The sequence below is a fragment of the Stegostoma tigrinum genome, chromosome 31 (genome assembly GCF_030684315.1).
Source record: "Stegostoma tigrinum isolate sSteTig4 chromosome 31, sSteTig4.hap1, whole genome shotgun sequence".
Taxonomy (NCBI): Eukaryota; Metazoa; Chordata; class Chondrichthyes; order Orectolobiformes; family Stegostomatidae; genus Stegostoma; species Stegostoma tigrinum.
In genome coordinates, this window is record NC_081384.1 from 32314400 (window position 1) to 32332414 (window position 18015).

At 42.6% G+C, this 18015-nt stretch overlaps 1 protein-coding gene across 9 annotated transcripts in view; it reads right to left on the minus strand.

Moving 5' to 3' along the window:
• fmnl1a (formin-like 1a) overlaps positions 1-18015 on the minus strand; it is a 286119-nt gene that overhangs the window by 109707 nt on the left and 158397 nt on the right. For all 9 annotated transcript variants that reach the window (XR_007250443.2, XR_007250442.2, XM_059638694.1 and 6 more), the window contains exons 3-5: positions 15322-15402; positions 14164-14237; positions 8600-8683 (exon numbers count right to left, since the gene is read on the minus strand). Coding sequence is in view for 7 of the 9 variants with exons in the window: in XM_059638694.1 (XP_059494677.1) it covers positions 8600-8683; positions 14164-14237; positions 15322-15402 (239 nt within the window). In the remaining 2 variants the exon portion in view is untranslated. The remainder of the gene's footprint in view (positions 1-8599; positions 8684-14163; positions 14238-15321; positions 15403-18015) is intronic.

Sequence of the window (18015 nt, forward strand, 5' to 3'; positions counted from 1 at the left end):
AAATGAGTCACATTTGCCAGCATTTGACCCGTATCCCTCTAAATTCCCTATAGCTGAAATCCTCCAAACCCAGCAACATCCTTTTAAATCTTTTCTGAACCCTTTCAAGTTTCACACCATCTTTCCTACACCAGGGAGGTCAGAACTGCATGCAGAATTACAAAAGTGGCCAAACAAATGTCCTGCACAGCCACAACATGACCTCCCAACTCCTAATGCACTGACCAATAACGGCAAGCATACCAAACACCACCTTCACTATCCTATCTCCCTGCAACTCCACTTATGGGGAACCATGAACCTGCATTCTAAGGTCTCTGTTCAGCAACACTCCCCAGGGCCTTATCATTAAGTGAATAGATCCTGCCCTGATTTGCCTTCCCAAAATGCAGCCCCTTACGTTTATTGGATTAAACATCATCTGCCACTCCTCGGCCCATTAGCCTATTTAATCTATATCCCATTGTATTCTGAGATAACATTCTTCGCTGTCCGCTACACCTCCAATTTCGGTGTCTTCTGCAAACTTATTAATCATATCTCCTAGGTTCACATCCAAATAATTTATATAAATGATAAAAATCAGCAGATGCAGCACCGATCCTTGTGACACACCACTAGGTCCCAGGCCTCCAGTCTGCCAGTGCAGCTTTGTAGGGCAGGAACACCTCAGTCACAGCTGCAAAATACTTCCAACTTACAAATACTGCACCGAAACATTAAAACTCTTAAATACAAACAGAAATTGCTGGAAAAAATAACAGATCTGAAGCATGTGTGGAGAGAACACAGAGTTGATGTTTCAAGTCCAGTGGCATTTATTCAGAATGTGTTTTCTCCACAGGTGCTGCCAGGCCTGCTGTGTTTTTCCAGCAATTTCTGCTTTTATTTCTGATTTCCAGCATCTGCAATTTTTTGAGTCGCATTAAAACTCTTACTTGAGTATTTCAAAGCCTGTTAAATTAAAGAATTTCAGGACCGGGTGATTGTCTCCCTCTGTTCAGAATTGAATTGATTTGAACAATTTATTTTCACATGTATTCAATGTAAAGATACAGTGAAAAGTGTGTGCCTTCACCTACATACATGTCACCATTCGCATTAACTTAGAATGAGTTTCCGAGTGGAGTTCACCTCCTCATATAGGCAGGGAACCATGTGTATTGACAAAAGAGCTCCAGTTACACTATAATTGTGGGGATGAGGGCTCGACATCTCACAAGAGTGGGCCAATTGATTACCTAGACCCGTATACTGATAGGGTGAAAAATTGCTCGAAATGTGAATGAGCATGTGAATGCCATAATTAGTATCCATCCACCATTTTTAAAGGGCTCCGCAAAAGTTCAGCCCAGCCTCCACAGAATTTAGAAAATAGTGCACCTTAAAAGCACTGTAGCATATTAATACAACATGTAACTTCAGTCCTCAGGTGCACCTCTAACTCTGGTAATACTGGTAACATTGCTCAAGGTTAGTTCCAGTCTGTCTGAGTTACTGATTTCAGGCGTTTGGCCTCTATGTTACTGGGTGGGTAAGCAATGGAGAGAACAATCTGGTATCATTACTGCTCCCAGTGACTGTTGACACTCATTGTCCAGCCTCATTAACACAGTTTCTTTTATCATTCTGAGAAGATACAAAGGTTAGAGAATGGGAGATAAGTATGAAATATAAATAAATATAGAGGAACAGAGAGATGTAGGCTAAGATAGAACCAGGACCGCAAATTGAATACACACTAAAAATGCAACTTAGATTCTGGCTATTTATAGAAATACATATAATGAGTAAAATACAAAATCAGGACATGATGATAAACCTAAACGAAGACTGGTTAGGCCACAACTTGAAGACAGAGAAATTCAAGTCACAGAATAGTTTCAATGCAACTTCCCAAGGGTGAAGAAGGCAATATACAGGCTTCAGTTATTTTGGGAAATTGTCTTGGTTGTTTCACCACGTCAGAAAAGTGGGAAGATTAAAGGGAGAGCTTAACAGTTTTCTATGCTAATAAACCATCCAATTCAATTAAGACTTTGGCAAGGCTTTGTTCTCCAAAAGGTATTTGACAGGGGATGCTGTATCAAAGGTAACATCCGGAAATAAATGCTCATGATGTAAGAGGGTAACACATTAGCATGCATAGATGATTGCTAAGCAAACACAAAACAGAGAGTAGGCATAAATGAGTCTCTGTCTCTGGCTGATGTAAAGAGTAATGTGCCACAGGGGTCAGTGCTGGGGTCTCAACTTTTCAATATTTACATAACTGATATGAACAAATGGGCTGAAGGCCAAGTTGCTAAATTTGCTTTTCCTCAAAAGTCGTTATAAAAGTACATTATGAATAGGGTATTAAGTAGGCGGTAAAAATGATATGGATAGGTTAATTGAGTGGACAAGTATCTGCCAAATGGGGTTTAACATGGGAAAATGTGAAATTGATCATTTTGTCAGAAGAATTAAAAAAAATATGATGTAAATGGTGAGAGATTGCAGAGCACTGTATGCAGAGGGATCTGGGTGTGAATTGTAGATTATTAAGCAGGTACAGTGAGTAATTAGGAAAGCCAACAGAATATTATTGTTTATTGAGAGGGGAATTGAATACAAAAATAGGGAGGCTATGTTTCTGCTGTAGAGGATCCTGGTGAGGTTACATCTGGGGTATTGCGTATTGGTCTACTTATTTAAAGGAGAATCTAAATATGTTGGAAGCAATTTCGTGGAAGATTTACTAGACAAAGGCGTAAAATAGGTCTGTTGTCTTAGGAAGAAAAGTTAAACAGGCTAGATTTATACTCATGAAACTTAGAAGCATAACAGGCAACCTTTCAAAAGACATAAGGGTAACTGGTTGCATTAAAAAGGATGTTTCTGATTGTGAGAGAATCTAAGTCGAAGGCTCACTGTTTAAAAATAAATTAAGACAAAGGTGATGAGAATTTTTTTCCTAATAGATGATTGTGAATCTTTGGAAAATTGTTTCTCAAACAGAGACAGAAGCAGAATCTTTGAATATTTTAAGGCAGAGGCAGATAGATTTTTGATAAGCAAAGGGATGAAACATTGTCATGGGGGAGGCAGGAATGCAGATAATTAGATCAAACAAGATCTTTTTGAATTGGGAAGCAGTCTCATATGTTCATAAATATTTTTTTAAAATGCATTTCAACAGAATTGCTGCATCTTTGGGAGCTGGCTGGTGAGTGAGAACTGAAAAGGATATGTAATACTGCTTCAGGTTTAGAGTCAAAACCCCCAATGGTTGAACCACAATACATCTGTCTGCTTTTCTATTTTAACAATCTGAGTTGTTCAGCACTAGCACCTCCTAGAAGGGTATCATTTCAGAGAAGATTACTTCCTGCACTCTTAGGTTCTGCAAGTTGCATAACAAGGAGTAACCTATGAGAGAATAGAAATGCAGTAATGTGCAAGAGGGAAATGAAAAGTGATCAATTCTAATGGGATCAGACCTTCCTTCTCAGAGAGATTCTGATACAAGCATAATTACAGGGACAATTGTTAACTATGACTATCATCCTTGAACCTTCAGAGCTCAATGATCCTGGAAGATTTTCTTTCCTGTTTAGTTTTTTTTGCTAATGAGGCATGCCTGCAATAATAAGCTGTAATATATCGTAGCTCCGAACTGACCACCACCTTTTTCAATCTCTCCACAGCCTCAGGGTTCTCAATCAGTTCTCCAACATTGAGCATTGGATAGTAGCCAATTTTTCCCCAAATCATTGCAGCAAAATGCCCAAAACCTGGCTTTGGCCACTGCCATGAACTATATTCCCTTGGCAGCAATTCCAGCCTTATCCCAGGCCTCTGGGTCAGGCAGAAACAGAATATTTACAATCTGCGGTAATGTTTGATCTGCAAATTAACTTCTCTATATCCCGACTGTGAAAGATGGCTCACATCCACCTCTGCAGAATTGTCCATTTCATCTGGTGACCCGTCCTTGGGTCATCGGACCCAAAACGTTAACTCATGATTTTTCATCACAGATGCTGCCAGACCTGCTGAGCTTTTCCAGCAACTTTGTTTTTGTTCCTGATTTACAGCATCTGCAGTTCTTTCAGTTTTTGTTATCCATTTCATCTCCTTGTCTCAGCCCAGCAGCTGATGAAAGTCTCAACCAACAATTGTTACCCTGAGACCTAACGCTATCCTCTCCAACTCTCATGCATCCCAAGGTGATCTGTAGGTACCATGGAACAGAGATGAGTTTTCACATGGGCTTGAAGGGAACTGCTATACCAGTTCGTTCAGGTGTCCTTGTAGCTGCCAGAATGAGGCAACCCTGCTCTATTTTTCTCTGGCAAGACTGACAAATATTTCACAACCATTTTCAAAATTACACCAGCTAATATAGTAGTTATCACCACATGAAGCCACTTACTTTTCGACATACCTATCACTTTCAGATTCAGACACTTGCTATATTTTCTGATGGGCACCGAGGCTAATACTCAGCTGAAGGTCAAAGCTGAACTGCAAGTTGATGTTAGTTAATCAAATGACCTGGCCTGCAGAACGATGAATATCAGCTTATGGTGCTATCAGCCTGTTTTGACTTGACAGTCAATCATTCACAACCACAGTTTGCTGGAAGAACAAAATTGAAGCTACAATTAAAAAAACTTGTGGAACTCTCTGCTTAGTATGTATCATGAAATCACGAACGTATGGTAGCAGGTCATTCAGCCCATTGAGTCCACATCAACCCTTTGGAGACCATCCCACCCTATCACCACTATCCTGCATTCTACATAGCTAATCCACCTGACCTACACATCCCTGGATGCTATAGGCAATTTAGCATGGCCAGTCCACTTTGCCTACACATCTCTGGACTGTGGGAAAGAAACCAGAGCACCCAGAGGAAATCCACGCAGACATGAAGGGAACATGCAAACTGCACAGAGACAGTTGCCTTAGCATGGAATTGAACCTGGGTTCCTGGCATTGTTTGGTAGCAGTGCTAAGCACAGAGCCATCGTGCTGCCCATTTGAGGGATTTCACAACATTGTAATGCATCATTTTGATTCTGTCTTTACAGCAGAAGACACAAGAAGTATCTAAAGATTAGTTGAATATCAAGTGGCAAAATGGAGAGAGAAACTTAACACAACATGATCACCTCTGAAAAACTGTTCAGCAAACAAATGGGATCAATGACAGATAAAGTCACTTGGACCTAATAGCCTGCATTCTAGACTATTAAAACAGGTAGTTGCAGAGATACTGGATCTATTGGTTATAATTTTTCCAAAATTTCCTTTTTAGAAATATTGAAGGCCTGTGCTTCCAGGTGAAGCTAATACAAGGTAACCCTGCTGTAAACCCGAGAGCTGGCCTTCACCCTAACTGTAGACATTCTGGTGAAACTATGGATAAAACCAGTTATCAGGGTCATGTAAATCTCTGGGTTTCAACTGTCACAAACCACCACTACCATCGTTCCATCTCCCCACCTTGCCACAGCTTGTGCACCACAATGGTATATCAGGACTGAATTACAAACAAGTAACGGAACATTGGTTTGCCAGGCAAGTGAAAAGGAGGTGGGTTAAAAATGCAGCCCGGACATTTCCTGAGAAATGCCTGATGAATGGTTTTGGAGATATCTCTTCAAAATGGATGATCAAGAAAGCCAACAACCAAGAACAAAAACAACAAGGATATTATTAAGCTGGAGAGAGTTCAGAAGATACTTACCAGGATGTTGCCAGGAATGGAGGGCTTGAGTTGTCTGGACAGACTAGATAAGCATGGTGTGTGCGAGGTTGAGGGGTGACCTTATGGTGGTTTATAAAATCATGCGGGTCATAAATAAGGAGAACAGCCAAGGTCTCTTCCTTAGGGTGGAGGATTTCAAGACTCAGGGATATATTTTTAAGATGAAAAGAGAAAGATTTAGAAAAGACAGAAAGAGCATTTTTTTTATATACAGGGAGTGGTTCATGTGTGGAATGAACTACCAGAGGAAGTAATGGATTAGGGTACAGTTACAACATTTAAAAGACATTTGGATAAGTACATGAATAGGAAATGTTTGGAGGGATTTGGGCCATGCACACACCGGTGGGGCTAGTCGAGTTTGGGATTACGGTCGACATGGACTGGTTGGACTGAATGGTCTGTTTTGATGCTGTATGACTATGGCTATCCATTTCAATGCTCAGACCGCAACTCAGATTCAAACAGAGGCCCTTTGATCTCACTGCTAAAATACAACCCCTAGTCATCCCATCATTGCTTTAGCTGTCTATTTGAAAGATAGACGGTAGATCAGCGTCACATCTTCTCTGAAAAATAGCAGCTTGCAAGTGTCAGCCTTGATTTCGATGTAACTTAGGGATCAGAGTGTTACTACCTTAGCAAAACTGAGCACTCAATGCAAATGAAACTCTGTGTTATTGAATGAAATTTTGAACAACTTATCACAGTGAAAATCTCTGCAAACATTGATTAGCACAAAGGTCTTCATGCCACAATGTGAGTTTTACAAATACATCACTCACTTTCACCAGGCAGTGTGATATCGGGTCAAGTCTATGACTCTGTACATAGGAAGCACTTGACCTAAACTTTACCATTGAGATGGCAACTTGATGTCTGACACCATGCAGGGCAAAGCTGCCTGACTGATTAACACCATGTTCACAAACATCTGCTCCCTCCAGCACTGACACTCAGCAGCAGCAGTATGTACCATCTGCAAGATGCACTGCAGAAATTAACCAAGGCTCATTCGATAATGCCTTCCAAACCCATGGCCAATGCCATTCAAAAGGATATGGGCAGATCTATGGGAACACCACCACCTGCAATTTCCCCTCCAAGCCACACACTACCTTGACTTGGAAACATATCAATGCTCTTTCAGTGTAGCTGGGTTAAAATCTTAGAACTCCCTCCCTGACACGTTGTGGGTCTACCCACAGTAAAACTGCTGCAGCAGTTCAAGAGCTAGCTCACGACCACCTTCTCAAGGGTAACTAAATGCTGGCTCGGCCAGTGAATCCAATTTTCTGTGAATGTAGGAATAAAACAGAGAATAAAACATCCTCACTCAACCATTATGACTGTGTGTCTAGAAGCTCTGAAAACAAGAAACAACACAATCATAATTTAACTAGGAAAGACACAAGTTTGTAATGGAAAAGTCACTTTGGGAGCAGGAAGCAATGTTGTAGTTCAACAAGCCCAGCTGCCACCTTGGATTAAACAGGACAGGAAACCCGAAGCCTGAGTTTTGATATCATCCTCTGATCTGTATCACTCAGCACGAATTGCTGAATTAACGAGTCTGCAAGCACAGGAGATGTGACTGACTTGTTGGTTACAGCAGGGAGATCCTACGAAGGCCATGGAGGTGGAACAAGACAGAAAGTGGCCCTGGATGACAAGGTAATGACGGATATCATGCTCATGTCAGGTGACCCTAAAGATTTGTTCCAAAGCAAACCGCTAAAGGAATTTTAAAATGAAACAGGAAGTGCTAGAGAAACTCAGCAGGTCTGGCAGTATCTGTGGAGGTTAACATATTCGAGTCTGATATGGCTGTTCATGCGAGTTTTGAGAAGATTTGTAGCTCAGGTTGAGGTTCTGGATGTGAGTTTGCTCGCTGAGCTGGAAGGTTAGTTTTCAGACGTTTCGTCACCATTCTAGGTAACATCATCAGTGAGCCTCCAACGAAGCGCTGGTGTTATGTCCCGCTTTTTATTTATCTGGTTAGGTTTCTTTGGGTTGGAAATGACATCACCAACCCAGGAAATGACATCACCAACCCAGGAAATGACATTACCAACCCAGGAAATGACATCACCAACCCAAAGAAACCTAACCAGATAAATAGAAAGCCGGACATAACACCAGCACTTTGTTGGAGGCTCACTGATGATGTTACCTAGAATGGTAATGAAACGTCTGAAAACTAACCTTCCTGCTCCGCGAGCAAACTCACATCCATAGCTGTTCATCCAAATCCTAGCAACATTCAACATCCAACTCGCCAACCTCCACCATCCGCACTATTTCGTAAAGAAATATTTGCGCTGATGTATGTACATTGTTTCAAAATAAATGAAAATTGCTTTCGAAAACACACAGGCCTCTTAACAAGCTCTACAAAGGGCCTGTTGGTTGTTGGAGGGCATTTGTCCTATCTCTCCTCTCCATTGGTCCTTTGAAAAAGCCATCGCTGTTTTCAGAGATCAACTCCTGATCCAGTTATTCCTTCATTATGTCTTTGTTTGAATACTTTTCAAATTGATCTTTCAATCCATTTCAGTAAAATTTTCTTGAATACACCTCTACACTTGAGGCCAACCATTCAAAAGTTCCTTCTCGTTGCTAGCTTCCATGCTAGCATGTTTTGGATCAGCTCTCCTAATAAAAACCATTATCACAGTGACAGCGGTAAGTGACTCAGCCCTGCCTTCAACCCAAGGGGAAGAACTATGGTTGACGTTACACCAGACAATAAATGATTTCCAAAAACAAAACACAATTAACTTTCATAGATATTATAACACCGTGGATTGAAACCCTTAGTGAAGATCCCAGTGTACTTACGTGACAGCACACTGCGCAAAGGACAAGTACTCCACCAGCACGTCCAATCCCTTGTTCTCCTCATTCAAAAACTCCTGCACCCAACTATGAAGAAGGAAAAATCAGCAGTTAATCAGATTTGAGTGCATTGGGATGGTGCCTCAACCAGAAGTTATCAAAAATGATCCTGGATTCAGCCAATATGCTCCTTATGCATTGCTAGGATCTGAATGCCAAAAGATTCAGCATTATGGAATTATAGGTTCTTGTAGTCTAATAAGTACAGCTAATTGCACCAATTCACCTCTCAGAAACAGTTCAGATTACACAGCACAAATCTAATACAATGTGGCGCACATTAAGTTGAACAGTAATACGCACCAACATTTTTTCTGAAGGTGCAGGTATCAAATAAGTTGGAACAGGGCGTTGGGAGTAGGGAAGAGAGTTTGCTTAAGAGACTGCTGGTATATTTGAAGTCACAGATTTTGTAGCTCTGGACCTATGCTCAATGGTTTTGTATTCCACTTGGTTCATAAACCATTTCATTCTTTCAGAAACACAACCAGCAACTCACCCTTCACTTGAGTGGGTGCCAAGTCACATAATGAAGAATATTTACAGTGTAATTTAGGAACACATCACAACACACTTCAGCCAACACTCACCACTGTTATTGAAACAAACATACAAGCCTATTTGCACACAAATAGCAAATGAGATCAGTGACATATTCTTGATGTTGTTGGTTGTTTGACCAGGACACTGGGAAAATCCCTGACAAGCTCCAAGCAGTGTCAAGACACCTGTTAAACTTTAGGAAGAAAACATCATTTGTAATCTTTGTTCTATTTTGACACTATATTCATCAATATCAACTTGAGCTTCCCTGTGCCTTTGATAGAAATCATAGAATGTTACAGTGTGGAAGCAGGCCATTCGGCCCATCAAGCCCACACCGTTCCTCTGAATGGCAACCCACCCAGGCCCCTACCGGATCCTTGCAACCCTGCATTTCCCATGGCTAATCCACCTGGCCTGTATATCCCTGGACACTACGGGCAACTTAGCAATGGCTAATCCACCCGATCTGTACATCTTTGACTGTGGGAAGAAACTGGAGCACCCAGCAGAAACCCATGCAGATACAGGGAGAACATGCAAACTCCACGCATACAGTTCACTTAAGGATAGAATTGAACATGGGTTCCGGGTGCTGCAAGGCAGCATTGCCAACAACTGGGCTACTATGCCACTCCCGTAGTATTAACCTTCGAGGAAGCTGCGCCTCTGGGTGTCCCAATTCAAATCTAATTTCAGGGATTGAGAACATGAATTAAGGCTGGCACTCTCAGGGCAGCACCGATGGAGTGCTGCATTACTGCAGCTACAGTTTTTTTGAAATAACAAGGTGTAGAGCTGGATGAACACAGCAGGCCGAGCAGCATCAGAGGAGCAGGAAAGCTTATGTTTCGGGCAAATGTGAGGTTTTGCACTTTGGAAAAAAAAGAATACAGGCATGGACTATTTTCTAAATGGTGAGAAAAGTCATAAAACCAAAGTACAAAGGGATCTGGGAGTGCTAGTCCAGGATTCTCTAAAGGCTAACCTGCAGGTTGAGTCTGTGATTAAGAAAGCGAATGTAATGTTGTCACTTATCTCAAGAGGGTTGGAATATAAAAGCAGCGATGTGCTTTTGAGACTTTATATAGCACTAGTTAGGCCCCATTTAGAATACTGTGTCCAATTTTGGGCCCCACACCTCAGGAAGAACATATTGCCACTGGAGCATGTCCAGCGGAGATTCACACGCATGATCCCTGAAATGGTAGGTTTAACATAAGATGAACGGCTAAGGATCCTGGGATTGTACTCATTAGAGGTTAGAAGGTTGAGGGGAGCTCTAATAGAAACTTACAAGATAATGCATGGCTTAGAAAGGGTGGACGCTGGGAAGTTGTTTCCGTAAGGTGGGGAGACTAGGACCCGTGGGCACAGCCTTAGAATTAGAGGGGGTCAATTTAGAATGGAAAAGAGGAGACACTTCTTCAGCCAGAGAGTGGTGGGCCCGTGGAATTCATTGCCACGGAGTGCAGTTGTGGCCTGGACATTAAATGTCTTCAAGGCAGAGATTGAGAATTCTTTGTGAGATCAAGAGTTTAAGGGCTACAGGAAGAGTGTGGGTAAGTGGAGTTGAAATGCCCATCAGCCATGAGTAAATGGCAGAGTGGACTCAATGGGCCAAATGGCCTTACTTCCACTCCTATGTCTTATGGGCCTAGGCCCTTCTTCAGATCCTGCTTGGCCTGCTGTGTTCATCCAGCTCTACACCTTGTTAACTCAGATTCTCCAGCATCTGCAGTTCCTCCTATCTCTGCTATAGCTTTTTCGTTTGGATGAGAAAGCAAACTGAGGCCTATGTGCCTGCTTGATGGATGTAAAAGGCCCGGAGCAGAGTATGATGGTTAGCCCCCAGATCGTTTATCCCTCAGTCAACACTGCAATACACATGATCTGGTCACTTACAACTCAGATTGTGGGAGCTTGCTGTGCACACTTTGTCTGCAAATGCTCCATACATTACAATGGAGACATTATTTTGAACAGTTAAAGGGGTGTAAAGTGCTCTGAGACAGCTGATGGTGGTGAAAAGTGCTACCTACATGCAAATCTTTCTCTTTTTGTTTCTATTCTCTGCATGCACCCTTTCATAATTTGCCTTTTCCTTTTGCCTCCGGGTTTTTCCCTTTGTGCATCGTTGTGTGTATTTTAAGAACTGTTGCCTCACTGCACTACTTACAGTGTCAGCACCTTTGCAGATGCCCATTCAGCCTCTGAGATCCATCTGTACAGTTGCTAACACTGCTGTTCCTCAGCTTACAGCTATTCTTAATACCAATCGATGCAAGCTGACTGAAAAAATATATATATTACAAGTGATTTAGGGGAAAATATAGGACAAAAATAAGCATTACAGCTGGGCCAAGTTGGTGCAATGATAGTGTCCCTACCCTTGGCCTAGATTCAAGTACTCCAGAAAAAAAAATGAACAGACTGCTGGTCACAGTCAGTTGCAAACTGCCTCCACCAATGTCCCCATGTCTGTATTAGCCATGGCCAAAAGGAGAACATAAGTATACAACGGGCTCATTTGTAGGAAGTGGCAGAATTAGCAATGTCTCATTTTAAGTTGTTTCCCTTCTTTATCTTTCCTTTCTATGCTCCAACGCACAACTTAATAACTTTCCTATCATCAAAATCACCGTGACTTTTTTTTATAACTAGTAACAACCATCAGTAAGACATCCATGTAGTCAATCCAATATTTACATTTTTTTTTACTCATTCATGGAATGAGGGCATCGCTGGCTAGGCCAGCATTTATAGCCCTCCATATTGCCCAGACGGCAATTAAGAGTAAACCACATTGCTGTGGGTCTGGAGTCACATGTAGACCAGACCAGGTAAGGATGGCAGTTTCCTTCCCTAAAGGACATGAATGAACCAGCTAGGTTTTTCCAGGCAACCAACAACGGATTCACGGCCATCATTAGACTTTTTAACTTCAGAGTTTTCTTAAATTGAATTAAAATTCCGCCATCTGCCATGACATGATTTGAACCTGTATCCCCAGAACACTACTGGGATTTCCAGGTTAACTGCTCAGCAATAACATCACTAGGCCATCACCTCCTGTTCAGGGCACTACAAACTATCAACAGTGAGGGGGAGCTCTTTCTCTTTTTTTTTGCTATTTAACCTAGTTTTTTTCTAATCAACCTGTTCAGAGATGTCGTACACACGTCTGGAGAATTTGGGATTGGAACCCAGGCTGCTCAGTCCAGGGCTAGGGACATTACCACTGCTTATAAGAGGGCCCTCCCATTCTTTCAAAGGGAGAGTCATCCATACCTGCATGCATTGAGTTGAAAATGAGACAAAAACATAAATTGCTACAGAAACTCAACAGGTCTGGCAGCATCTATGGAGAGAAAGCAGAATTATTATTTCAATCCCTTCTTCTGAGGAAGGGTCACCGGACCAGAATCATTAACTACATTTTCTCCTTCATAGAACTGCCAGATCTGCTGAGCTTTTCCAGCAACTTTGCTTTTGGTCCTGATTTACAGCATTCACAGTTCTTTCGGTTTTTATAGATTATTCTCCGATGTTTTTGACATTCGTGGTGGATTTGTATGCTTGGCATTCTGTAATATAGATATAAATATATGTTGTGCAGTAGAGAGGAAGTGCTATGCTGAAGACGCTGATTGTCACATGTTGACGTAGAGGGGTTGGGTCAGATGATGGGGTGCTCAATTGGCATGCAGGAAGTGTGGAATCTATGTTCTGAGTAGCATGGCACATGGTTAGCACTGCTGCCTCGCAGCACCAGGGACCTGGCTGCAATGGGTGTCTGTCTGTGTACAGTCATTTGCCCTGTATCTGTGGGTGCTCTGGTTTTCTCCCATAGTCTAAAGGTGTGCAAGTTAGGGGGATTGGTCATGGTAAATTTTCCATGGTGTTCAGGGATGTGCAGATGAGGTGGATTAGCCATGGGAAATGTGGGGTTGTAGGGATAAGGTGGCTGTGGTTGGGTGGGATGCTCTTTGGAGGGTTGGAGCACACATCATGGACCAAGTGTCCTCTTTTTGCACTGTAGGGTTCTAGGATGTTATAAACCTGATGCTGGAAGTTAACGTCTCATTTCAGTCGCAGCAGTGTGCAAAATGTACTGCAGCCACTCGCTACGATACCTTCCAAATCCTTGCCCCGTATAATCTCGAAAGACGGGGGCACATGATGGTATATTATTTCCACTGGCAGGTAAAAGCTAGAATTCGGGGCATAGTCTCAAAAGAAGGGGGAGGAGATTTAGGAGTGAGTTGAAGAAGAACTTTTTCACCCAAAAATCTGGGAATCTGTGGAATTCCCTGCCCAGTGAAGCTGTTGAGGCTACCTCATTGAATGCTTTTAAGGCAAAGGTAGATGGAGTTTTGAACAGCAAAGGATTATATTGAGGAGGCAGGTAAGTGGAGCTGAGTCCATGAAAAGATCAGCCATAATCTCATTGAATGGCACAGCAGGTTTGAGGGGCCAGATGGCTTACTCCTAATCCTGGTTCTTATGATGTATGAGAGCATGAGCAGGTTCTCCTTCCAAGTTGTATCCCATCCTGACTTGCAACCATATTGCAGTTCATTCACTGTCTCTGGGATCAAAAACCTTTCCTCAAAGCAACGTGGGGTCCACCCACACCTGTATGGATTGCAGAAGTTGAAGAAGGCAGCTCACTACCATCTTCCCAAGAATAATTAGGGATGGACAACCAAGTACTGACCACATCCTCTGAAATAAAACAGATTGACCTTCTTGGGAGAAAGGTCAAAGGTTATCATCATTAGCATCACGAAAACCTGAAATACTAGGCACAACACAAACATACTGTGGCTGGAACACAATCCAGGGGCAGGTTTCTGAAAAATGAAGGCCTGCACACTATCATTCGCTGTTTTATTTCAATGATAATGATTTTTCCAAAAAAAAACCCACAGCTTTTTAAAATGTCAGTAGACGTCACTCACCCAATGTGATTGGTCCGCAATGAAATCTCTAGCTCTCGCAAGACCTGGGTTGATTCTTGCACCCGCCTCTTGAACTGCAGCAGTGAGCATGAAAAAGAGAAACAATAAAGTTCTTCATGGTGTGTATCTGGAATAGGACGTTATTCCTCGGTCAGATGTAGGGTGCTCTGAAATGATACCTCTCCTATTGAAACACTGCAGGATGTGTGTTTCATGCACAGAGAGTGAGATAGTGAGAGATCATTCACTCTGAACAGCAGAGTCTGTTCCAGCAGCAAAATTGGTGGGTAACAGGTGATTGACTGCAGGATCATGCAGGCACAGCTTGTACAAAGTCCAGGAGAGAGGGGAGAACCCTTCGTCGGTAGGGGAAGTGTGGGGGGTTGGAGTATCAAAACAGTGTCAGACCCCAAGCGGAGGAAGACAGTGTGTCCCCACATCCTGTGAAAACTCTCATTGTAACCTCTCCCTCTCATTCTCCTGCCTGGTGAGTTCTCTTTCACTCACGGTTTGTTGGCTAACAGCACCTTGGTGTGGCGTTGGGGCTTTGTTTCCCTCTGTTCTTTTACACTGGAAAACATAAAGGAGCTGGTCACATAGCCGAGTAGGGCCAGAGGGCCTGCTTCCGCTGTCTAAGGAGTCTGTGCAAAATCAGCACCTCACAATCACTGAACATCTCCTCGGGCTTACAGCATTGGTGTGAGGCAAACCCTCAGGCCAGGGAACAGGGGAAGCAGGAAGGAAAAACAATGGAACAGCTGTGCGCGTCATTCATGTTCACCTTTTGTGCGGGGGCTTCGAAAGTTGCTCCCGCCTATTCCAGGATAAATGACAGAGCATGCAGCAAAGCTGAGGTACTTCCCAATTGTTTTAGCCACTGCCATCATCCGCAGGTCCATTTCCCTAGTCTGAAACCTGACTAAATGTATCCACACTGGGCAACAAGCTCATATTAGTGCTCAGATGATATATAATCTGAAGAACTTCACTTCCAGGTACGACAGACAGAACTCCAAACATTTTCATGTGTTTTTAGAGACACCGTTTGGTGCAGCAGCAATCTGCGTGAATAAACACCAACACTCCATTCGACAAGGCAGGCAGTAGCTCCCCTGACTGATCCAGCCTGTGGCCTGAAGAAAATAAAGTGGTTCTTACCTTCCTGACCCCACCCTGGTCCAGGAATCCCCTTAGTTTCTGGATGTAAGCAAATGGAGGATTCTTCACTTGGAATCGTTCCTGCAATGCATGAAACATCAGTCAGGGGATTGTTCACCATGCGAGAAGATTGAAGCATTGTCATTGGCCTGAACACTAGCTGCTCAGTCTGGGGATCAACTAGAACATTAATTGAACTGCAACTATTTGGATAAAATTGACCTGTAATAAAGATATTCATGAGGAAATGTCCATAAGGATTCTCACCAACTTTTACAAATGCTTAATGGAAAGCACACTGTCTGGCAGCATAATGGCCTGGTACAGCAACTGCTCTGCCCAGGATCATAAGAAACTACAGGAAGCCAACCGTCCATCCATGAACTGCATTAACCTTTCTTGTTGCCATGGAAAGGCAGCCAACATTATCAAAGGCCCCTCCCACTCCAGTAATGCTCGCCTGCAACTTCTCCCATCAGGCGGAAGATAGGAAACTTGAACACATGCACCAACAGGTTCAAGAACAGCTTCTTCCCTGCCATTATTAGTTTGATAAATGGAATTCTCTAACTTCAAATAATGTTGATTCTGTTAATATTGATCTTGTTTCACATACCTCCCACGCAGCCATAACCTGCATACCTCATTCTGTCTAAGCACTCAATGATCTGTACGTCCTTGCTTGCCCGAAATGCTCACAAACAAAGCTTTTCACTGTACTTAGGTACATGTGACTACAACAAATCAAATCAAATCTTACTGCATCTGCAGAGATAGTAAGAACTGCCGATGCTGGAGTCAGAGATAACACAGTGTGGATCTGGAGGAATACAGCAGGTCAGGCAGCATCAGAGAAGCAGGAAAGTTGATGTTTCAGGTCAGGACACTTCTTCAGAAATGGGGAAGGGGAACTGAGCTCTGAAATAAATACAGAGAGGAAGGGATGGGGCTAGGTGGGATGGTGATAGGTTATTGCAGGGAGGGACTGGTGGGGATTGGTCAGTGGGATGGGAGGAGCAGATAGGTGGGAGAGAAGATGGACAGCTCATCTGATGCTGCCTGGCCAGCTGTGTTCCTCCAGCTCCACACTGTGTTAATACCGCCTACACAGGATCCTACTTGTTGACACCACATGTTTTGCATTTTTGCAATCTCCCTCTGGAAGGTAATTTTTAATGTTGCTGCCTGGTTGGTAATCTGAACTCATAGATTGTCCATCCAAGTGGAACTTGCCCAATGCTCTGCTCCATTCACTTCAACAGAGTCATTGCAACTTCCAGTGGATGATCGGACCCTCAGATGTATGAAAATATAATCTTACACAAACAAGATATGTCATTGGTTTGTTTGTTGGATAGGGTTAAACTCCAATGTTGTTTTTTTTTCTTCAAATGCTACTGTAACAGAACCCAACTGTGTTTGTGACTACGTATTACATACAGAAGATATTTTTATCAATAAATCATATGCTTGAAATTAAAAAAACATTTTTTCCTATGACTCTACCCACCCCTTACTATCATTGACCAAGGAAATGTGTCACCTTGCAATGAAGGTCTACCAAGAGCAAAAACCCTTTAACCCTTCAACCTCTACTAAGAAGTTCCTAGCAACTGTTTCTCTGCTTTTCAGATTAATTCCCATGTTTTGTTATCTAATAGAAAATAACAATCTAAATTCTAACCATTTTATGACCTGTTAGAAGAGAATCTGAAAGAGGAAGGAATAATTGCGTTGCTCTGGTCTAATCAGTTCTCGACCTGCGAACCAGCTCTATTGAAGATTAAACAGGAAACCTGCTCTCCCCTGTACAAAATCCAACTGGGTAATTAACAGCTTGTATCTTATTTCTCTCGGACCATGCTTTACTGTTTTTTTTGTCCTCATCATCATTAAGACATCATTAACACTTCAAAAAGAGACATAAGAATTGCCTCTTATTTACATTCACAAGAGATTTTAGAGTTAGATTTAGATTTTATTGTATGTGTACTTGAGTAAATGAATACAGGACTACAGTGAAATGCGTATAAAGTCACCATTATCCGGCACACCTCCCTGTGTAAAAGAAACAAACAAAGAAATAAAGAAACCTACAGCACAGGAACAGGCCCTTCGGCCCTCCAAGCCTGCGCCGATCAAGATCCTCTGTCTAACCTGTCATCTATTTTCTAACGGTCTGTGTCCATTTGCTCCCCGCCCATCCACGTACCTGTCCAAATATCTCTTAAAAGACGCTAACGTGTCTGCATCTACCACCTCTGCTGGCAACATGTTCCAGGTGCCCACCACCCTCTGTGTAAAGAACTTTCCACGCATATCTCCCTTAAACTTTCCTCGTCTCACTTTGAACTCACGACCCCTCGTAATTGAGTCCCCCACTCTGGGAAAAAGCTCTTTGCTATCCACCGAATCAATACCCCTCATGATTTTGTAGACCTCAATCAGTTCCCCCTCAATCTCTGTCTTTCTAATGAAAATAATCCTAAACTACTCAACCTCTCTTCATAGCTAGCGCCCTCCATACCAGGCACCATCCTGGTGAACCTCCACTGCACCTTCTCCAAAAGATCCACATCCTTTTGGTAATGTGGTGACCAGAACTGCACACAGTACTCCAAATGTGGCCGAACCAAAGTCCTATACAACTGCAACATGACCTGCCAACTCTTGTACTCAATACCCCGCCCAGTG